Source organism: Sorghum bicolor, chromosome 1 (genome assembly GCF_000003195.3).
Source record: "Sorghum bicolor cultivar BTx623 chromosome 1, Sorghum_bicolor_NCBIv3, whole genome shotgun sequence".
In the NCBI taxonomy this organism is placed as follows: Eukaryota; Viridiplantae; Streptophyta; class Magnoliopsida; order Poales; family Poaceae; genus Sorghum; species Sorghum bicolor.
The window spans coordinates 71,950,597-71,973,757 of NC_012870.2; the positions used below are offsets into that span (position 1 = coordinate 71,950,597).

At 40.9% G+C, this 23,161-nt stretch overlaps 2 protein-coding genes and 1 pseudogene across 6 annotated transcripts; 1 reads left to right on the forward strand and 2 right to left on the reverse strand.

Annotated features, from left to right (window-relative positions):
• LOC8056825 lies at nt 144-5,458 on the reverse strand. The gene is made up of 8 exons (XM_021447066.1): nt 4,705-5,458; nt 3,749-3,847; nt 2,850-2,953; nt 2,602-2,719; nt 2,153-2,263; nt 1,955-2,067; nt 1,423-1,577; nt 144-1,234 (listed from the first exon to the last, which is right to left on the reverse strand). Exons 1-8 carry the CDS (start codon nt 5,216-5,218, stop codon nt 454-456), a joined length of 1,995 nt encoding a protein of 664 aa, XP_021302741.1. The 5' UTR covers nt 5,219-5,458; the 3' UTR covers nt 144-453.
• On the forward strand, nt 15,161-20,932 carry LOC8078870. Of its 5 annotated transcripts, none has more exons than XM_021456749.1 (9): nt 15,161-15,351; nt 15,437-15,639; nt 16,502-16,574; nt 17,497-17,592; nt 17,728-17,778; nt 17,945-18,316; nt 18,575-18,892; nt 19,979-20,049; nt 20,141-20,932. In XM_021456749.1, the coding sequence occupies exons 1-9, from the start codon at nt 15,259-15,261 to the stop codon at nt 20,208-20,210; spliced, it is 1,347 nt and encodes a 448-aa protein (XP_021312424.1). In that variant the 5' UTR covers nt 15,161-15,258; the 3' UTR covers nt 20,211-20,932. The 5 variants fall into 5 exon arrangements, 4 of the variants coding, with proteins under 4 accessions (XP_021312424.1, XP_021312428.1, XP_021312419.1 ...); XM_021456753.1 differs by having other exon boundaries at nt 19,979-20,054; nt 20,141-20,246; XR_002451266.1 differs by lacking the exon at nt 19,979-20,049 and adding an exon at nt 18,985-19,060 and having other exon boundaries at nt 15,162-15,351; nt 20,141-20,271.
• LOC8056826 lies at nt 19,935-22,118 on the reverse strand (annotated as a pseudogene).

Genomic DNA, 23,161 nt, shown 5'->3' on the forward strand with positions numbered 1-23,161 from the left:
TAAGGTTCATCAACAGCAACATAGCCACTTCTCATTCCAGACTAAACCATGCAAGGTTATAATTGCCATCACAGCGAACATCTGTATCAGAATCAGGGGAGCAAGACTATAATCATGCAAGAAGTTCCGCCCACATTTTTCCATTTCGGATGTACTAGGTTGATCAGATTTGCGCAACAAACATACATCAGAAATGGTTTTCATTGCCCACGTTTCTGTTATGATAGCAGATGATAACTTAAGGCAATGTGATAAATCCAGATTTGCAACAGAGCAGCTACAAAATTTAAGACAACGTTTTCAGTCTCGACACTGAGGTTTCTTGTCAAGGATAAGAGAGTTGCCAACGAAGACCACTGCTAAGCTCTGCGCACTACCGCAAATCCATGGCCCAAAAAAATTAAACTTCTTGTCTCTTCAGTTTTCTGTTGTCTATGTACTAGAACTCCCCTTCTATTTAGTTGCATGTCCAGGTGGCTGGACCTTGCTGCTCCCAACATTCTTTAGACTACCATTCTGCTGCTCCATACCTACAGCTGACTTCTCATCCACAAAGATGCCACCGCCATTTGAGCTCCCATTGCATTCTGGTTTCTCCTCAGCTGTGTAAGACCTCTTTGTTGGCGAGTTCTTAGGAGAATGATTGCCATTAGACATCTCCTTGCCAGTGATCTTATTATTATGCAGGTAAGCAGATGAACCTTGTGGGGAGTTGGGTTCGCCATGGCCATGGGAAGCTGGCATCATCTGATGAGGCAGAGGATGGCCTGATCCCGGAGGAAGGAAGACCCCTGTACCAGGACCAGGGAATCTTGGCGGTGCAGGCCTTGGAGCTTCTTGTATCCATGTTGCTGTTGTGTTTGGCAAGGGAACAGCTGGCGTGAAAGGTATGGCTGCAGCAGAAACAGGAGAAGCGGCTACAAACAGTGGCTGCATCCCATCAGGCGGTGGGACGTGATGAGATCCAACTGCTGGTGCTGGAAGTACACCACTGGCTGGAGCATATCCAAAGTGCTTAGGACTTTGGGGATGGCGGGAGATGTTAGCTGGCCTTGATGATTGACCCCAGGGCATAGGAGGAGGTGTTAATGGAGGAGTAAAGCGGGTGCTTTCAGCTGGGATGTGCTTTCTTGCTACAGATTTTCCAAAATTCAGTATAACTCTCTGCTTGCGTGTAGCAGGAATAGCTCGCTTTGCACATTCAACACTTTTCCCTTGCATGAGTAGAAGTGACCTGCGTTGAGACAGACGATAATAGTGTTCAACAAATATGCAGTCTCATGACGTGCTATCTAAACCTTGCAAACAAAATATGAAGAAGCTAAATGGCTGTTTCCTTAACCAGAAACTATCAAGCTGTGTCTATGGTTTGAAACTTTAAGAGCCAAATGTAACAGAGAGAAGACACTAGGGATGTTTTACCCAGTTGCGAGAGAGAGCTTCAGAGGACCTCTATGATCACCTCGTTCTCCTACTGATATGGATCGGCCAAACACCATATCACAATCTGTTAAGCAGAGGGTACAAAGAGGTCTACCATACCAAGGAGGAGATTGGTGAGGATGAGAATAGTCTCCCTGAAAAAAAATCATTTTATCATACATATGGTACATTTCAAGGTGTCCACAACGAGCGATAAAAGTGGAAAAGCAAGGAGCCTTATTTCTTGGCTCACCATTGTGGAGGGAGGTAATAAAATCAACTGTAGTATTGCCCGAAAAAGAACGAAACAAATATTAAAATCTCCCTTCCCTGCAACCTCCTCCTCCCCTTAGCCCATCCCAGCAATTCCAGCTCTCGCCATGTCAATATCTCTCTCATTTTTTAGTTAAAACATGGCCCCACCTGACTACCCACTTCTGTCAATGTACATGCCTAATGTCAAAGGACCTGCCCTTACTACTAGGGCAACATATATTGACCTTGCCCTAAGACAAAAGAAGAAGGAAATTACCTCACTGAAGATGTCGATAACACAATAATCTGGTTTGAAGGGTATAACTTCCTGCTGAGACAAGCGATCGAACAGATCATGCAGCAACCCAGGAATCGCCTCCACCCTTGTTTCTAGACTCACATTTAATAAAGATACAAAAATTGTCATCAAAATATGATACTATCATTAGGTACTATAGTACAAGCTTGATCTAACCTCTTTGATTTTCATCATCAGGAGGACCTTCAATGATAGGAACGCCCAGCTGAACAATTTCCCTTCCATGACCCTTCGTTGGTCTTTTAGCAATAATAACTGTCTGCCCAGCTGTTTGATCAAATAAAATAGTATTAACTTGACAAAATCCCAAACAATTAACCTCCAACTGCACAAGGGCTAGGACATTTTCCGGTAACACAAAAGTAGAGCACCAAACTAGAGATAATATTGTCCCACGGAAACACATTACTTTTCTAGGTTACCAGCACAGTTCTATCCAGGTATGCATTCTACATGCATATTGAAAAATAGATAAAGCAAAAGTGAAACAGCAGGCAAACAAATTTCCAATAGGCTGCACACACATAAGGTCATAAGCACAAAAACAAATAACTTCTGCAGGAGAATTAATTCAAAAAGGCAAGAACAAACATTTAAAAGGTTACCTTCAAGGCCCCCTCGTCGGTAAGAGGCTTTTGTTTCATTAACTAAAGAAAGGATCTTATTTGCTTCAGTCATATTTACCAACCCTTCATAAACCTTGAGCCCTTCAACAGTATTAACCTAAAGGAACAAAAAAAATATCATGGTTAGCCATAAGAAAGTGCATGTAAACAATCTTTGACATGTCCAGATGACTTGGAAGGGACACCTGCATAACCAAATTGAAATTTACTTCTTTACGTCAACATACCATGCTTCCATCAATGATCTCATTGGTTGAATACTCTACAGGGGTTGCAACCACTTTGCTACTTCCTTCAGAAACAGCTTGCAGCTTTGATTCTTTTTCACCCTCTACAATATAAATAATACAAGGGCACAGTTTAGGAATGTAATATGTAGGATTCTTTAATTTTCTATCGCATTTTTTCAAACTCCATAAGGCAACAGTGATTAGGACATGACCAAGAGAAGAGGAGCAGTCTTGTTGAGTAGTCAGTTGTTGCTAGCTTATTCCAGCCAAGAAAGCAAAGGGCGTCAAGCTCAGGTCCTATTTATCATACATTACTCAGAGTTCCTACTTGTCATACGTTATTCAGACCCAAAATTTGAGGCTACAACAGAATAGATCCATCCAATGATTTCCACACAAATGGGAACGATCAAGATATGTCCACTGATCATTTGAGTAACACCAATAAAAAATGGATGAGTTCACAAGAACTACAAATCAACTAGTTACTTCATGCAGGCAATACTAACAGTTTCAGCTGCTTTGTCGCATTACTGACTCAGTTTCAGTTGTCTATCTCTATCCTAAAGGCACCCTGTTATTATTAACAACATGGAAATCATTCCACAATTAGCAAATGTACTTAACCATACACAGGGTGTTTTGAGTTGACAAGGCATCATATACCACGTCAATTGATTTGACTCATACACTTAAGCAAAAAAAACAATGATGAAGTTTGCATTAGCAACAGTGGAAAGTAAAAAAAAAGAAGGCATATGTTTAGAGACAGAAGGGGTATATGATATTTTCATTTCAGAGGGCAATCAGTAAAGACTATATGACACAACATGCAGTAATTAAATAAATGAATATCTAAAATAGCACACATGTATGCATGTTATGCACTTGTGTACCATCAAGTATAGGAGAATCCAATCGGAAGCTTTTAGTATTGACGACATTCCCCACTTCTTTCAGCCCCCTCCCTTCCTTGTTGTTATGAACTTCACGTCCTAGGAGAAGTCAAGAGCACATCAGAGAGTATTTTTAAACTAATCACTCATGAATTTGCCACCGTTGTCAAGGTTACATGCAAACAGGGAATATACTGCATTAAATGAGTTAAATGAAACCGTAACTGCACTAGCATGTATAATGTGAAGAGAACAGCTATTCAACTCTTCCCATGCAGATGCTTGAGTGTAAAATTCAAATATATCATCATTTTTACATAAATCACAACTCTAAGACAGCAGGAATCTATAAACTTGCCTCCATTGCAGAACATGCAGACCTACGAAATTCTCAGAAAGAACAGTCTCCACATGGAGAAGTTTCTGCATAGTTCTGCACGTGCCTATATACATAACTTACAGCGGAAAGGTAGTTCTAGATAACATTATCAGTATCTTTAGGACCTCCCCAGTTGGCAATTGGTACAGAATCACACATTTCAGCACGTTAGAAGCTTGCCTTTTTAAGACCTCGACATTTATTAACACATACAAGCCAGAAGCAGCAACGCTTCATCAATTTTTGGCATCATCAATTTTTGACTACCACATTAACATGTACAGATGGGTATCAGCATTTTGGCAACAAACATCATTGGTTCAATATCTTGAAGACCGATCAGCAAACAAGAAAATCTAATGCACACTGAAAATGCATTTGATGGATCGTACCGTTTTGTGACCCATCAGAACGGAGGGATAAAAAAAAGGAAGTCAGTGTGGCAACGAAACAGACACTGTACTAACGCCAGACAAAGAAAATAAGAGCATACTATCACACAAAGACAAAATAAGAGCATACTATCACACAAAGAGAAAATAAGAGCACGGTATCACACGGAACGATCTCGTGTTACCATCTTTCTCGGATCCAGTGGCCGCAAAGGCGCTGCCGCCGCGCGGTGGATCGGGGCGGTAGTGGCCGCCGTGGCGATGGTGCTGGTGGGAGTGATGGGACTGCGAGAACGCTGGGCGGCGAGGGGGCGGCGGCGGCGGCGCGGCCGGCGACGCGGCAGGCCCGAGCGCCTGGGCGGGGTGCGCGCGGCGGCGCCAGCCGGCATGTTGGAGCGCGAAGGCGATGTCGTTGACGGGGAAGAACTGCTGCATGTGGATCACGTGCGTCCAGTGGTGGCGGCGCTGCTGGACGACAGAGAAGACGTGGTCGTACTCGCCCGGCTCGCCGATGGCGCGGAGGTGGAGGATGAGGAGGTCGACGATGGCGTTGGCGGCGGCGAACTCGCCGCGCAGCCAGGTGATGAAGCCGTCGCGCTCGTCCATGAGCCAGGCTGCGGGCTCGGCCGCGGCGGCGGCGGCGGCGGCGCCGGGGACCGGGGAGGTCATGACGGCGGCGGCGGTAGCGGCTGAGGCCATCGCCGTGCGTCCCTCACCACTTGGGGCCCGCGCTCATAGAAAGGCGCAGCCCAGTCAGCAATGCCGTGGGGGTGAGAGATCTAGGGTTTTGCCGTATATTTTCGTTCCAATGTTGTTGTTGGTTTTTTTTGTCCTCTCGTGGTGGTGGTGGTGCTGGAATGGAGACGAGAGAAAAAGAGAGATGGCTGGGCTAGCGGCAGTAGTAGTAGTAGACTTGAGGAGCGAGGAGAGAGGAGGAGGTGTGAAGAGGAGAGCCGGATCTGGGCATCCGAAGATTCGTGAAACTAGAGGCGCGGGCGGGAGGGCGACGCCCAACGACTATGTGGACCCGCGCGGCCGACAGATGGGCCCGGACCCATCTGTCGGCGTGAGGGATCGTGGAAGCGGAGGGTAGGCGGCGGCCGGAGCCCGTGGGGGTTTGTTTTGCTTTAGGATTCGCGTGCTGTCTTGATGCTGGTTACACCGGTGGTGTTTGTTGTTGGTTCGCTGATCGCCGTTACTATCTCCCAGATGCTCGGCTGGTGGACTGGGTCCCGCTTGTCAGTGGCACGAAGCTGTGTTTGTTTGAGGCTCACGCCTCTGTTTGTGGCGAGACAATTTCGCATTGACCGATAGGGAAAAGCGGACCAGAAAAGCCGCTGCAGCTGCAGTTTACAGTCTTACCGAGCAAGGCAGTCACCTGTACTACTGTTCAAATCTCCCCGTCCGACATTGTGGGCTACCGCCATGCTGGTGGCTTCACGCCTGCCTACCTGCGTCTGCGCGTGAGGCCCAGTCATCAGCAGCAGCTCTTGGTGGGGCACGGCAGGGGACGGGGAGCGGCGGCCAAACGCATACGGCGGCGGCCAAACGCATACGGCGACGTCGGGGGCGGACGCCTCGAGATGCGCCTGGTTTGCGACGGAACGGACGGCCGATGCCGGCCCAAGCCGCGGCCGCGGGTGGCTGTCGGTTGCAGGCTCGCAGCGGCCCCCACATTAATGTGGGTTGTTGCGAGGTGGGGTGCGCGACACGCACGGGACAGGAGACTGGAGCCCTCTTTACGCCACCCCGGGCCGTCTCACGTGGTGGGCGCCCCCACCCGTCAGCCACGCCACGACGTGCGTCGGCGTCCGCGGTTCGGCCGGATAGCGGCGAATTCGTTTGCGGCGAGGGGTGGTGGTGGGCGAGGTCGCGAAATTCTTCCGTGCTGACTCGGGCAACTGCCTTGTTTAGTATTTTGATACGTTTCGTTTTTATTTAACAAATCGTGTCACTAGGCTTAAAAGATTCGTATCGTGATTTATAGATAAACTGTGCAATTAGTTATTTTTTCTAACTATATTTAATGTTCTATGTATATGCTGCAAAATATAATGTGATGAGGAATCTTGTAAAATTTTGGATTTTTGAGTGTATCTAAACAATTACTCTCACCATCTACCAATAAATGCACGTCTTTTTTCATGAGGAGTTATTTTTTTTTAATTTGATTAAATATATACAAAAATATACTAGTATTTATAATATGTAATATGTATTATTAGATTGAGTATAAAATATATACTTTCATAACATACTTATTTGCAAATACAAATATTGATATTATTCGATATATTTTTAGTTAAATTTTTTAAAAAATAACTCCTCGGAAAGCGAGACGTGTATTTATTTATAGACGGGGGAGTAATTCTTAAATTTTTTCAAGATTTCTTGTCAAATCGAATCTTATGGTATATGTATGGAGCATTAAATATAGATAAAAATAACTAATTATATAGTTTGTCTATAATTTGCAAAACGAACTTTTTGAGTCTATCTAGTCTATAGTTGAACAATAATTATCATATACAAACAATAGTGCTACAGTAATCCAAAATAAAAAAATGTCAAGGCCTTATTTAGTTCCCAAAAAATTTTGAAAATTTTTTAGATTTCCCGTCACAGCGAATCTTTAGACATATGCATAGATTATTAAATATAGACGAAAATAAAAACTAATTATAGAGTTTTGTCGAAATTGACGAGACAAATCTAGTTAGTTCATGATTGGACAATATTTATCAAATACAAACGAAATTGCTACAGTGTCGATTTTCCAAAATTTTTGGAACTAGATGCGAAAAGATTTTGAATTTCGCTACTGTAGCACTTTCGTTTGTTTGTGATAAATATTATTTAATTATGGACTAATTAGGATTAAAAAATTCGTCTCGCGATTTACATTTAAACTATACAATTAATTTTTATTTTCATCTATATTTAATGTTTTATATATATACCGAAAAATTCGATATAACAAGTAATCTTAGAAAAATAGTTTTTATGGTGAACTAAACAAGGCCTTGCAGTTCCATCCGGGTTGGGCGCTCCGCGACGGCACGGCGCCCGCACGGAAACCTTTTCTCCTGCATCGGGGCGGGGAGCCTGCTCAGTCCGTTCCGTTCCGACCCGATTGGGATCCCAGCTGCCGATTCGTGTCACCGTGCGACGGTCACGTCGCGCCACAAACAGACAAACAGGCCGGGCGGCAGGTGTGGTTCACGCGCGATTTGCACGGGTTTTCCTATCAAAATGTAAAAACTTTTAAATATTCCATGTTATATCGAATTTTATAACACAGACATAAAGTATTAAATATAAATAAAAACATAAACTAATGGTATAGTTTATCTGTAAATTATAAGACGAATCTTTTAAATCTAACTACTTTATGATTAGACAATGTTTATTAATAAAAATAAAAATACTACAATTACACAAAACATTAAATTTACCTGTAAATTACGAGACGATTCTTTTAAATATAGTTATTTTATGATCTAACAATGTTTATCGAATAAAAACAAAAATACTACAATTACGAAATCCGCGTAATGGCAGATTCAGCAGGGGTGGGGGTGGTGGTGGGGGAGGCCGCAGCCATGCTGCCGGTGCGGATGCGATGGGTGGCAATGGCACGTTGCCGTGGAAACTGAAAAGCGCAGTGAGGTTGCTTGCGGAGCAATCTTGTTTCCCTGCTGGGTTGTTGAAGGTGCACGGAACGGGGCCGGAACTTTTTTTTTTGTTGTTGCTGTCTGGCTGGCACCGTTCAAACGGGGTGTGGAGTTAACTCTCCGAGTCAAACTTTTTTATGGCGGCGACTAAAATCGCTCAAGTGGCCGCCATTACCGCCGTGCAACGGATGGGTGGGTGGATTGACCAGCAGGTGTCCAGGACGGGTTCAAAGGTTTTACTTACTGGTAATGATCCAGTAACGTCTCCGGTGTTACTGGTACGGATGGCCATGGCTTTCAAAGCATGTGTTTGCAGCCCCTTGCGCACGTCCGATGGCAACGTTTTTCTAAAGAAATTTGCCGCGACGACAACGACCGCCGAGACACGCCGCACGCGCGCGCGCGGTGGAACCCGATCGCGACGCGGAGTATTCACACATTAAAAAACGGCTTTGTGTTTCCTTTGCAGACTTTAACCGTACCGGATTGCTTTACTCGTTCGTTTGTTTGCAACGGCACACGATAACAAGACTCAGTTGGCTTGTTTTATAAATTCTATTTTATTTATCAGTTAACAGTGTTTTTTCATAATAAATCAACGAATAATATTTGTAGTTATGCTTTTTTAGACCGGCGAACAGGCTCGAAGTCAACATGAAGACTAGGGAAAGGATTTGAGAAGAACACGTTGCAAACCAGGCATGGCAGTCATGAGATCTGGTTTTATGTAGAAGTGTTATACGTACAGGGAGGACGATTGAGACCAGGGACTTGTTTATTTTTTTTTTTTACAAAACGAACACTAACATTTTCATTTATTATTTGATAAATATTATCTAATTATAGACTAACTATACTCAAAATATTCGTCTTGTAAATTACAAATAAATTATGCATTAGTTATTTTTTATTTATATTTAGTACCATGCCCTAAAATTCAATATAATGGGGACTCTTGAAAAAATTATAAAGTTTTTTAAAGTAAACAAGGCCCAGTAGACGAGGACCAAAAGTTTGGTGCATGCGTACGTCGCATGTACCATTAGCCTTCGCTGCAACGTGGCAACACTTGTTGGTGGTCTGAAGCATTGACCGATGTTTCTGGTCTAATGGCTCAAGAGAGCTTCTCTTATTTTCTTTTATTTTAATTTTTTTTTGAGGGGGGGGGTGAACATGAGACCAGGGTTTTTTTTCGGTATTTCTATTCATCTATCGGTTGTTGTTTTGTCTATTGATCAATCAGTTTCCTACGGCTGTGATTTTGTTGTCATTCGTGCTATCTTCAATAGCTTTCTTTCTTGTTGGGCCGTTTCAGTTTCGTGTTAGGCTGTGTATCAGCAGTAGCGGGCCGTGCAGCTGCAGCCGCGACCCACCGTGTCCGCGCCGAGCGCCACGCTAAGCAGCTGCTGCCTTTCCGCCTCGTCCCGAGCCTCCTCGTCCGTTGGTGCTGCTCGTGACCAACGATCATGGGACAGTATTGGATATGTTTCCCTACAAAATAGAACTGTAAATTTGTACTGACTTTTTTTTTGAATAGTGCTCGTATGCAGATATGCAGTGTGAAAATGTGCCATGAACATATTATGATTATATAGGGAAAAAAATTATTGGATCCTGATAAATAAGTATAGTACTGCTTGAGCACGTTGCCATTTGTAAAGGAAATGAGAATTCAGTAATCTGTTTCAGTATCTGGTTCATTTGTCAGTTGTTCATTTATAGAAGTTGTCCTTTTATTCAGTTTCAGTTATTTTTTTTAAGTGTTAGTGGTTCAATATTTATGTTATTTAGAAAGTTTGCTTTATCGGAGTTAAATAACTTGTTACCTAGTACCATTGCCATTTATTTTTTGAGTGTAATCTTTTGTGTTATCTTTTAAATTTGTGTTGTAATTTTAGTCGGATGGTTCCATTAACTTGTAGTTTATTTTATTTACAGGGCAAGTTTTTGGTAATCTGATTCCATTCGTTACTAGTTTTGTCAACGGTTGAGTTTCAAAAGTTGTTTTTTTTGTTTAGTCAAGTTATTTGTTCAATTTACTTCAATGAGTTTTAAGATTTAGTGTTTCATTTTATTTTTCATTTTCACTTTTATTTTTATTTTTCATGGGGAGCAGAGGTTTAGCTCTGGGAAGAATCCAATGCCCAACTTATGTAGTTGCCAAGGCAAGAGCTGCAACCCCTCTGCTCCTTCTATTCCCTCCTCTTCTCTCATCTACTAGAGGAAGACGAAGATGTTGTATTCTTCTATGTTTTATTTTCTTCATCCGAGGTGTTTTTTTTATAAAAAAATTAAGAACATGGAACGTCTTTGTAGAAAAGATTAAGACAAGACTTGCCCCAATGAATCCAATTCATCCTCTAAGTAGAAAAGAAGTTGAGAAGGATGGCATTGATGCTATCAGCAAGGTTTTTTCTCTCTCCTTGTTTCTATTGGTCAGTTCAACCTAATTTAATCTTTTTAAAGTTCTATGGATTATCCTAGTTGTTCGGACTTTGAGAAAATTGATTTCACTTTGAATGGTTTGATAATTTATTTGGCTTCACATTGTGTTCATTTTTTAAAAAATATAGGTTATTCAAAATAACCCCATATATGCACCTGGGAAACATGCTAACAAAAATCTTGGTGGTTTGAATTTTGCTAAATCATTTGTAAGGGTAAGTATAATTTTTAATTTGTTTTGCTTTCAACTATTCTTAATCCTTAAAAGTTTTGTCTTAGTTTTCTTGTTTCATCATTTTTTTCTTGGCGGTCAGGTTGATTTTTTATGTTCCACATGAGGATGTGAGGTGTCTCTTTCCTTTCTCTCAAGTGAATGAATCACATCTTGTGGAGATCGGTAGTAGGATGTGATCCACTCATTGTTTGAGATCTGGTTGTTAGCGGTTTTAGTTTTTCAATCACATTTTTTTATTGTACTTGGTTGGTTAATTTCTGGTTGTTTTATTGTCCCATATCTTCTAGATTTTATATCAGTTTGACTTGTGACGTGTTAGTCTTTGGTTGGTTGAAAATCTGGTTGATTTAATAAAACAAAATCAACTGAAAGTTGTGTAGTCACTCCCTTTTTTTTAGCAAAACTCAGGAGTCATGAGACCAGCTGAAGCTGAACAAAGGGTAGAAGACACTGTCGAAATAGAGTAATGTCCTTCCCGTTATCCCGTGTCCAGGCCTATTATTAGATTTTTTTTTTCTTTTAGCACGCCGGCCTATTAGATAGTTGAGCAGGGCCGGCAGTTCTCGCAAATTCGGGTCAGGTCCAGTTAAAGAGTATTCTTCATGTGCACTCGTCGGTCCATGTAGATCCAATGAGCCCCATTACCAGCACACGCCTAGCTGGGCCCAACAATGGCCCAAATTATTTCCCTCTTACCTTTTCTCCTCTCTTGGCAGTGAGTCCTCTTCGGTGCTTTTAGGAGGATTTTTTTTGAGCAGCTTCTGCCCCAACTCTTGCCGAAGACCCAACAAACCGGCTACTGACTACTGTAAAGAAATCAAGGGCAGGAAAGGCTATTTTCTAATGCACACAGAGCCATGTAAATATATAAGTTGTTTCTCGCAAAAAAAACTGTAAATATAAGTTGTTTCTGGCACAACTAAGCTCAAATGGAAGAACTAATACATTTCATTTGAATTGCGATTGTGACTGAGCTCAAATGAAGCAAACAATATGTACACGAGAAATGAGTCCAAGGGCATATTAATAAAATGCATGAAAAGGCAAGGATGTGGTGAAAATGGTAAAAAAAAAGTTTTGGTTGTTATCTACCGGTATCTCATATGAAGCTTGGTCATATTATGCTATCTAGAAATTGGGCTTCGTAATTGATGGATTGGTATGCATGTGTGTCAAGCGAAGATGAGACACGAGTAATTGTATAGGAATAAGTCTCATCATGAAGCTTGCTAGTTCAATTTTTTTTTAGATAAAGGATATAAAATAGACAATAATACAAAACAAAATTGGTTTTCAATGTATGCTTAAAGTTGATTGAAAATGTAACTTGATGGCTTGGTAGAGTAAATATAAGGATTAAGTCCACTTTTAGCCCCTCAACTATTGGTCGAGTTTAATTTTAGCCCTCAACTATAAAACCGTCTGTTTTTCACCCTCAACTATCAAAACCGGTCACTTTTAGCACCCGGAGAGAGGACATGGCGGTTTTGAGCCACTTTGAGCGGTTTTTTTCTTTTTTATGGTTAAACCTGTGAATTTCATAGTGAAATGTTTGAGCATGGTAAATTCATCAAATTTTTTGGGTAGCCTTGTCATGATGTTCTCTATGCAGAAAAAATGTGAAATTATGAAAGTAAGTATTTTTTAGATGCTAAAAAATTAGCTCTTTTAATTAATAAATACATGTTCTATGATTTTAGTAGGATAATATATATATCCTATGAGTGTAACTGTTTTATACTGAGATAGACCTTAAAAAAAGTTTAAGATTAATTTAATGATGTTTGCTTATGTCCCTAATTTATATGTAATTAATGAAGCATCTAAATTAGGGATATAAGCGAACATCATCAAATTAATCTCAAACTTTTTGTGAAAGTATATCTTAGTATAAAATAGTTATGCAAAAAGTTTCATGATCATAGGATATATATTATCCTACAAAAATCAGAACATACATTTATTAATTAAAATAGCTAATTTTTTAGCATAAAAACGCTACTTATTTTTATAGTTTCATATTTTTCCTTCGTAGAAAACATCATGACAAGGCTACCCAAAACATTTGATGAATTTACCATGTTCAAACAATTCACTATGAAATTCACAGGTTTAACCATAGAAATGAAAAAGGAAAAACTGCTCAAAGTGGCTCAAAACCACCCTGTACTCTCTTCGGGTGCTAAAAGTGACCGGTTTTGATGGTTAAGGGTGAAAAACAGACGGTTTTGTAGTTGAGGGCTAAAATTAAACTCGGCCAATAGTTGAGGGACTAAAAGTAGACTTAATCCTAAATATAACAAAGAACCCTTTGTATTTGAAGCAAGCGATGCATTTGCATTGTACCCATGAGTAGAATCTTATATTTATATATTTATACTCGCACTTGCAGTTATTTTTTGTCTCTCCTTAGCAGGATTTTTTATTGTGGCTTCTCTATCGGTTTATTCAAAAGCCATATCAAATAAGTGCATGTAAACATGGCTTTTGAAGACAAAAACAAGGCAAAAAATAGTGAAGTTGAAGCTCTTTTAGTGTAGAAGTCGAAGCCGCTAAGACCTCATTTGGCAAGGATTCGGTTCCAGCTCTTGTAGCTTGTTGCAAGGAGTCTTGCTAAGGCCATTTGAAAAAAAGACTCCTTGTAAGAAGTACAGAGGAGTGAGAGCTACATAAATGTGGGCTTTTCGTTTTCCCCTCACAAAGACAGAATAGTCATTTTGGTCCCTCAACTATTACTCAAAGCTCAGTTTCGTCTCTAAACTTTCAAACGACTGTTTTAGTCCTCAAAGTATACTTTTAGGTTCAATTTCATCCTAGAACTATGAAGATAGTCGTTTTAGTCCTCAAACTTTGTATTCTGAGCTCAATTTTATTTTAAAACTATTAAAATATATTTTGCTCTTTAAACTTTTATTTTTTAACTCAACTTCGTCTACGTTGTACGTGGAATGGTGCATTATTGCACATCATTAGCTCCAACACTACCAACAATTAAAGATAGAAAATTAATATTTATCCAAAAATTCTTTCATGGCCATTGATAATTCCAAGTTGTTATTATAGTTACATCGAACACTATTTATTCTTCAAGAATACTCCTATATATTGAAACAATAGCATATATATAATTTTGTTAACTTATGGATGAAATTATGCTTAAAATATATATTTTTCGAATAAACAAAATTGAGTTGAAAATAAAAAGTTAAATGCACTTGATAGTTTATGGACCAAATTGAGCCTAAAATATAAAATTTAAGGACTAAAACAATCATCTTCATAGTTGTAGGGTAAAACTGAGCCTAAAACTAAAGTTTGAGGACCAAGATGTCCGTTTTAAAAATTTAGGGACGAAATTAAGCCTCGAGTAATAGTTGAGGGACCAAAATGACTATTGTGCCCCTCATAAACCTAATACATATTTTTATAAATCCGATATTAGTATCTTTTTTGCTAAACGTTTTACAAAATGTCTTAAACTCCATTAAAGAAGCTGCTCTACACGAGGGATTGGAGCCAGAACTCTTGTTTGGAGAAGAGAGCCCTACCAATGGTGCAATATGACTTCTCTTGGGTTCATCATTTTTCGAAGAAGTGAAAGTCCAGCTAAAAGACCATTTATATCTCGACATTTTTTTTTGTTGCAAGACACCGTTCAAAACGTATATTATGCTATTAGACGTTGCAAAAGCAAAATATGCTCAACACTATTACAAAGTACTGCTAAAAAGTCATAGCAGAAAGTACTATTTGCTAATTTATTGTGAGAGAAAAACACTGTTGAATAAGATAAGTTTAAACAAACATGCTGATGTATATTTGCGTAACACACTGACCAATTATCTTATTTATTTCTCGTATTCACATAAAGAAAGTGTGGAATAAAGGATTTTTTTATCGTCATCTTTAAGCTCTAACTGTTCATTGCCGAGTATTTTCCTTTGTCTAAAAAATTATGGCTGAAAATATTGTTTGCTGATTTATTATGAGAGAAAAATATTGTTGTTTGTCAGAAAAAGTACAGCTGATAAAGCGGGATTGAGGTCACCCTAAAATCAAAAAGTTTTCAAGGTTTTCCGTCACATCACATGCATGAAACACTAAATATAGACGAAAATAAAAACTAATTACACAGTTTGTCTGTAAATCGCGAGACGAATTTTTTGATCTTAGTTATCCACAAATAAACGAAAATGTTGCAGTAGCGAAATACAAAAAGTTTTCATATGTAAACAAGGCACCGAGTGAAACTGTTTTTGATAGTGTGGAAAAGAAAATTAACTGCCGCAGCCTTTGTAGCTGCTTCAAGCACCGCCGAGGAGCAGCAGCCAAAGGGATTCGACCTGTCGGTCTTCCCCGTCCGGCCGTCCCACACACCTCTCGTAATGTCCAGTACCACCTTCTCGCCGCCGCCGCCGTCCGCCGGGGACCATCCCCGCGTTCTCCTACGAGGTTTCCTCTCCCGCGAGACATGCAAGGTACTCTCGTTCCTCCCCGAAACCGCTGTTCCACTGAAGCCTGCCGTCTGCATCGTTTGACGGGCGCGGCGCGTGCGTGCGGCAGGAGCTGGAGTTCGTGCACCGGAGCTGCGGCGCCGCGGGGTACCGCCCCTCGGTGGTGTCGACGTCTCTGCCTCACCTGGCGGCCACCGGCTGCGGCCACCTCCTGCTCCCGTTCGTACCCGTCCGCGAGCGCCTCCGCGAAGCCGTGGAGTCCTTCTTCGACTGCCACTTCGATCTCTTCATCGAGTTTACCGGGCTTATCAGGTGCACACTTGTCTTGTTGCGTGGAATTCAATTCCTATCTGCTTGGTTCTGCCAGTTTAGCTCCAGCGTCAAATTGGTGCTTTCCGCGTTTCTGTTAAAAGGGATGGAACCGAGCACGGTGAATATGGGTGCTTTGTCGGTAAATATGGGTGCTTTGTGTTTCTGTTAAGAGGGATGAAACCGAGCACAGTGAATATGGGTGCTTTGTTCAGTTAAGTGTGTTGATTTCCATGTGACATCGTCTCAAAGTGGACTCAGCAAATTTATGCTAGCGGTCGAACAGTACGCAATATTGGGCTAATAGTGTGAATGCTTTGGTAACATTCAAGCAGTGGTAATATTGTGCCACCTTGTTCGCTTGAGCTTATCAGCCGAATCTGCCCGTCATTCAGCAGTGTTTTTGTCTCACAACAAATCAGCCAACAGTATTTTCTGCCATGGCTTATCAGCCAACGGTAGTTTCTTGTGATGGTTGATTTGTAATTTTGTATAACGAATTGCATAAGCATAAGCTATATGCAGTTCTATCACCTTATTTGGTAGTCGCTGCTTTGACATTGCTAGATGGGTTGGTAGGTGTTTGTTCATGAGGCTGATCCCTTGGTGATCAGAATCATGGATGCGTTGTTTGCTCATGTTTGTGTTTCTACTTTCGTTAAACCGCTGAACTTTGGAATTTCGTTACGCATGTAATGAAATTCAGTTTTAACTGTTGTGGGAAAAAAATTCTATCACCTTTTAAGGTTACGTGCACATTCCTTAAAAAGTTGGACCATCACATCTGAATGTTCTTATAGTGCTTGACACAACATGCTAAAGTGATTAGCTTCTCTCTGTTAAACCCTGTCTGTTTGCTATGCAGCTGGTGCAAGGGAGCTTCTATTGGATGGCACAGTGATGACAATAAGCCTTATCTTAGGCAAAGAGCATTCACAGTAAGGACCCGTCTTTGTTTTTTTCCTTGGAGTTTCGTCAGTTCTGCGTAGGCATGTTCCTGTTTATATATCGAATCTATTGTGCCTATCGCTAGTTGTCACCATCTAAAGTGATTAGCATCTCTCTGTTATCTGGGATTTACTTCACAATGCTTCAGAGTTTAGACTACATACATGCATTGTATATCTGGGCTTATATGCGCTCAGTGATTTCTGGGTTTTCTTCTAACTAGGTTGGGGTTCTATGGACTTCACTCTTCCTTATGAAGTGATGTAGTACTGTATTTTAAATGAAATTGAGATACTCCGGCAGATCTAATGCGACCTGTCACTTGTTGAGACAGCCCGTGTGGTCTGTGGTGCCATGTTAAATCATACCCTTGCGATATTTTGAAGAAGAATGGCTTGTCCCAGTTTGCAAGCCTACATAGGGTTCATTTAAGGCCTACTTCTTTCTTGTTTATCTTTCATGCATGCTGCTTTCCAAAGTGTCCTCAAATCATATCCATAATAACGCTTTCTGCTTTGCCATTGTTTCTTGCACTAACTGCATTTTTTAACAGTTGCTGCTTGAAATTTACTCTTTGTTATATGTATCCCAGTTGCTTTCAACAAGTCTAGTGCTAACTTCACATGCTGTCTTCATCTTTAGTCATGATTAGATAGTTTTCAATTCCCACTACACCCTGGAAGAATTGACAAACAATAAAACTGCTATTTCCTGTCATTTATAGAACTCTTTAACTCAAGAAATGCAGCCTCTGCCCGGGCCCTTGAAACTATGAATGTATTGGGATGTTTGTGCGTACTTTCCTGATTAGATGATGAAACCTTGTATACTAGAATTTCTTCTGATGTCTATTTTGTTTGTCAGTGTTCTAATTTGTTTATCACTTGCTCCTTCTTATCTTATTATCTAAAGGCAGTGTGCTACTTGAACAATCATGGAGAGGACTATAAGGGTGGAATTCTGCAGTTTCAGGATGGTGATCCTTCCTCTATTGTTCCAGTTGCTGGTGTAAGCAGATCTACTTCTACTTTGCATCCGTGTTGTTTCAGAATACTTTTCTTATGAAGCGCACATATTTGTTGATTAGTAAAATGTTATTGGGTAATTTTGTTAAGTTTTTTTGAGAAGTACCTTTTTTCCCAGGATGTTGTCATATACACGGCTGATAATCGTAATGTCCATTGTGTAAATGAGGTATATTCTGTTGTCTGCATTATCCAAAGTTTCTTTTATTTTTATTTTTTTGACTTTTTGTTAGATATTTGGATGCATATAAACTCTTTCAAGTATTTTCATTTTTTTAAGGTTCTTGCATGCCCTTTCATGTTTGCCAACAATTACAGCATGTTTTGCTTTACAGGTAACTGAAGGGGAAAGGCTCACCCTGACTCTTTGGTTCACTAGAGACCGTGCTTATGATGAGGATCCTAAACTTCTTAATTTTCTCTCTCGGACATCATTGAGCTGTGAACCAACTGAGCAAAATTCTTATATTCCTGTGCCAGCTTCTGATAACATGTATTGGTTTTCCTATGATCAGTCTGGTTTTGACATACGATGTGCTAGAGTGCATGTTCGTGGGTTTAGTTTTTACTCAAGCAGTGGCAAATCCAATATATCTGTGTTACCAGCTGAAGAAGACCCAATAGAGTTGCTTGGAAAGGAACTGCGGCTCGGGAGGGGAGATGATGTCTTTGAGAAAATATTTTCTAACAGCTTGCATGCTCTTCTGGTATGTTCATTCTTTGAGTGGCCTTAATTTCTGCTGTCGACTAAAAGACCTCAACATCATACATGAGTCCTTTGTGACCAACTATATGTCGCTAGTTCAGGTTCACTTATCTTAATGTTATTCTCTAAAATGAAGCCTAAAGTACTACTTTTCCCTTTTGTCCTTGTTTTTTTAGTGAAGCGCTAACCATAGGTGCACAATAGTGCCATGTCAAGTTCACATGTCTGTGGTTGTTACATCTGTGTATCTCTTAAATAGGTGGTGCAATTCTACTGCTGGAAAAAACATGAGCTGGCAACAAGGATGGAACAAAGTGTTGTTGGTTCAGGAACAGTCTGCTGCCCAATTATACATCATTCAAAAGGAACAGAACTACCATTACCATGCAACCACGCACTTGCACAAACTATATTTGGCTCATATAATACTGAGGAGATTTTCCAGTGGAATGATTTTGCATTAGCTGTTGCTATGTGGGAAAAATATTCAGAAGAGTTAAAGAAACAGCTGTTGACATTTTTGCCATACTGGCTGTCCAATGAAACCATTTATGTTGTTGATACCTCTGAGCTCCAGGTATGTAAGAAGCTAAGGAGCGATCTGGTGAATTGGAATTAAATAATCTATATCACATTTCATGCTGCTTGACCTTGACTTTTCCTTTGTAGCCATGAACTGATTGTAGGATTAGATGCAGATTCCGCAGAGTTTTGTCCCATTTGAATAATCTCTCTTAAAAATGGGGTACTCCCTCTTAACCCAAAATAAAAGTTCATCTTGCTTTCGTCCAAATGCACCCAATATAAGTCAATGACGTGCAAACTTTTGATTTATTCTTCCATGCCTGCCCACGCTTAAATGCTTCATGAATGCAATAAACTTGCCAGCTATCCTGACTATAACAATATTTGAATGGCAATAGTGTCATTGTACCTCTTACCTTCATTCTTGTGCTCAAGTCCACATGGACTTGTATTTGGGGTCTGGAGGAGTATAAAACATCATGGTAACCAGTTTGTGATAATTACATTTTGGTTGGGCTCTGCCTAGAGACTAGACTTCGCTAGGCGTTTATACTTTTTGTGGACAGTTTGATTAATACCATGATAGATAGAGGAAAATTTGCATATCAGAATAAAAAAATGATTTTGTCATGCATCCACGAGTAAATAATTGTAATTCATCTTCCATCTCTATTTTTTCCCATTTCCATGCGCATCAAGGCCAAAACACCTCTACGTGGGAAAAAGCCTAGACAACACCTAGGTTCTAGGCAAGTAGGTACAACATTGCCTATCGCGGATCACCTTATTAAACAGCGGTTTTACCACTCTCCTGTGAAGAATGTGATGTGCATGCAGTATGAAGCTTCATCATGAAATTATTCTGTTGTATGTATTTTTTCATGCTTGAGGTAGAATTCTTTCATCCAAGAATGGAACTGGGGTCAGCATGGATGGCGGACTAAATTTACTAGGAAGAACCAACCTATGGCCTGAAGCATTGGCAGGCCATTGGTTGATTATTCCTGGAAATAATATCATCTGACAAAGCTACCATGCTCTCTCTTGCACCCATACAAACACCAGGGTGTACATCGTTCATAATTTCTGGAGTCTGTAGAAAGTATTCTTATGGCCGAATCCTATATTGCATAAACAGTTTCCATTGGTTGGACCTGTTGCACGTCAGCGCATACACATTACATCTCGTAGTCGCTCCATGTTTCTTAGGTTAGGTAAACCACACACCACATTAAATCCTTGCATTTTTTTTAATTTTCTGAAGCCACTTACCACAATGTCTCATTCAAATTTTATACAGAGAGCTGAACCAATCTAACTCAATGGTGATTTGGACTGCCTCATTCTTTTGCGACATAGCTGGGGCGTAGATATGTTTCTCTCAAGCTCCACTGGGAATACTGGTACAATATATTCCCATCAACATCGTAAAAGGTGAATTCAGCTTGGTCCTGGTATAGCTGGAGGGACATGAACCCTTGCCCATCATAAAAGAACTTGAGCTTGTCTTCATTTGGCTGGAAGAATCCTCTCCATGCTCTGGAACCGCCTCCGCTTGTGAAGTATTGAATTGGACTGCAACAACAGAGCATGTAAGTTATAAGATCATGTGAATATATCGTTTGGCTGAAAAGCCAAGACTGAAAGTATTGTTTGCTGATTTGTTGCGAGAGAAAAACAATGCTGAATGGATGACAGATTTGGTAGATAAGCTCAAGCGAAAAGGCTGCCAGCCATGTATAAACGGATGTTAACCTGTCTCTGCTGCTTATGTGTTCCAGGCAGTGGTCATGCCCATTGATGTAGAAATCGAGGCCATTATTCTGGAATGATGTAAAATTATTATCAAAAGATTATTTGTATTTTGGAGGCTAATATTGTGGCTACTTCTGAGTAACCTCAAGGATTGGAAGAAGCAGTTGCAGAAGCTCCTCGGTGTTACCATGGTGACTGACACTCCTCATGGTATGATGGCCAATGGCAATCTTCCACTTTCCAGTTGATTTCTTCAGCGCCTTATCCAAATCCTAGATGAATATAATTCGTGAAAGAGGAATACATTAATTTTGCTATATGACATATTAGCACTGTCTGTCATTGTCATTGATGAATTTTTCATAATACGCACCTTCAGCAAGTTGGCAATGTATTTCTCTCGAGGTGCTACTCCTCTCCAGTCATAATGATTATCTTTCGGGTGAGTCCAATATTTCAGTTGAAACGGGGTGGTGTCGATAAAAAAGAAATCCGCGATTTCTGAAAGGATCGTGTTAGAGTTAGCCTTCATTCTCAGAAAGCCAGAATATTCAGAAACCTAACTTTTTTTTTTCTGGTTTGAACAAGATATAAAAAATTCGCACCTGCGTTCACAATGAATGATCTCATGCAAATAAACCGGCTGTCGATCTTACGCAGCCCGGTGTCGTAGAAGTATTAGACACGGCTGTCGTAGAAGTTGTCCCCGGTGGAGACGACGAAGTCGATGTCGAGCTTCTCCCCGACCCTTCCCATCTGCACGAAATCTGCCTATTACTACTGCTTTTACCAGCTTACAGTCTTCACATCAGATTGAGTAAAATCAAATGTCCTGTTCCTGTGATTCGTAGATAACTGCCGGGAGGGTCTTTTCTTTGGTCCATTTCCACAGATGCGCACCACAACAAACAGGATAAAAAAAATCACGAGCACACGCACACGCCACGGGAGCAGGGCGTCGAGGCATAAACAAATCTGGCGCGACAACTGTCACAACTGGCGATCTATCATCGTACGCAACCGCGCTATCCACTGGACAGCAACCATAGGAAAACGGCCAGCTGATTTCCTGGAGTCCTGGCCCCCATATCCCGCCCGCCTCCACATCTTCTCTACTCCGACGAACAGGAACAGATCATACATGGGAGGAGTCCGGAGGGAGATGAAATGACCATTACCTGCTCGGCGACCCGGGACTGGTTGCACGCCCCCTTACGGCCCCAGTCCCCGACGACGAGAAGGCTCAGCGACCCGTCGTTCTTGGCCGGGTGGCACAGGCACAGCAGCACGACGGCGAGGATGACCGTGGCAGCGCCGCCCTTCGCCATGGCCTTCGCCGCGCACCCGGAGCAAGGACGAACCGCACCACGGGAGGCCGGCGAAGCAAGCCACTCCCCTCCCGGTCGGGTGTGTCTTTGCAGTTGGCACGTACTACTGTAACTGTAGCATGGAAAGAAGGGAAGCAAAAGAGGTGGACAGTGGTGAGTGGTGACTGACGTGCCCGTCCAATGGCAGCCGATGCGTGAGTGGTACGCGGCCCCCACGTCCGTCCGTCCGTCCGGCCCTTGGATGCTCTCCGCTACGATTGTTTTCGCTTATACCGTTCCTAAAGATATCTGTAAATACTATTAGTAATATTTAATATTTTATAAACTAACTAATTGTTACTTTAATTATACTAATTATATGTTATAAATATTAATATTTTTATATATATTTAGTCAAAATTGAAAGCGTCTCCGTTTTTCAAGTGAGAATGATTCTCTTTATAAGATGGACGAGGTACACCAACCAGAAACGTCAAAATCATCGTAGGTACATCTTTGGCCCACTATAGCTATAGAAGCAAGAAATTATTTTATCTTTTTTTTTCCCTTAAAATAAACTAAGAGCCAATAAAATTGACTCTTTTTTACTTCATTGGCTTCAATTCTTCGGTGGTAAAACTCACTTGCCAAATTTTGTGATTTGACAAGTTGCTAAAACATATGGTAAGTGAAATTTTCTTCCGTCTCCAACAGTTTGCCAATTGTGCTTGATAAATTTAAAAAGAAGACCCACAACCAACAACCAAATCAACTAATCTGCTGGATATCAAGTTAACAAATATGGGCGCATGGTGCTGCTGGATGGCAAGTTGCCAAAAGATGGCAACCCATTTACCAAACTGTTGGAGTGATTATTTTCTACTTTTGCCAAATAAACAAGAAATAGCAAGTTCATTTAGAAAACTGTTGGAGATGCTCTAAGGGGCTGGATGAATCCACGCCAAAAAGGCATATTGTAGTAAGGAGTTAGATTTTTTTTTTTTTGCGAGACTAGTAAGGAGTTAGATGAAATTAGCCAAAGAGACCTTTGGTCTTGTGCTAGACATAGGCCATGTTTTTGACAAGTTCTCTCAACCAGGCTTGAATAAAGCTGGCTCTCTACCACAACTACCTTTCATAAGAATCACAAGGGGATGAAAAAAAATTACCTTTATAATGCCAGATTTTATAGTAGAAAAACACAAGACATAGAAGCACGATGCTCGCTCGTCGGCAACGGGCACGGCCCACCTGCTTGG

Coding starts and splice junctions, on each gene's coding strand:
- LOC8056825 (XM_021447066.1), bottom strand. CDS start 5,218: ATGGCCTCAGCCGCTACCGCCGCCGCCGTCATGACCTCCCCGGTCCCC. Junction 2,720..2,849: donor AGATCATTGATGGAAGCATG/GTATGTTGACGT, acceptor TTGTTCCTTTAG/GTTAATACTGTTGAAGGGCT. Junction 2,068..2,152: donor TGATGATGAAAATCAAAGAG/GTTAGATCAAGC, acceptor ATGTGAGTCTAG/AAACAAGGGTGGAGGCGATT.
- LOC8078870 (XM_021456744.1), top strand. CDS start 15,259: ATGTCCAGTACCACCTTCTCGCCGCCGCCGCCGTCCGCCGGGGACCAT. Junction 15,640..16,501: donor GAGTTTACCGGGCTTATCAG/GTGCACACTTGT, acceptor TTTGCTATGCAG/CTGGTGCAAGGGAGCTTCTA. Junction 17,593..17,727: donor CTATTGTTCCAGTTGCTGGT/GTAAGCAGATCT, acceptor CTTTTTTCCCAG/GATGTTGTCATATACACGGC.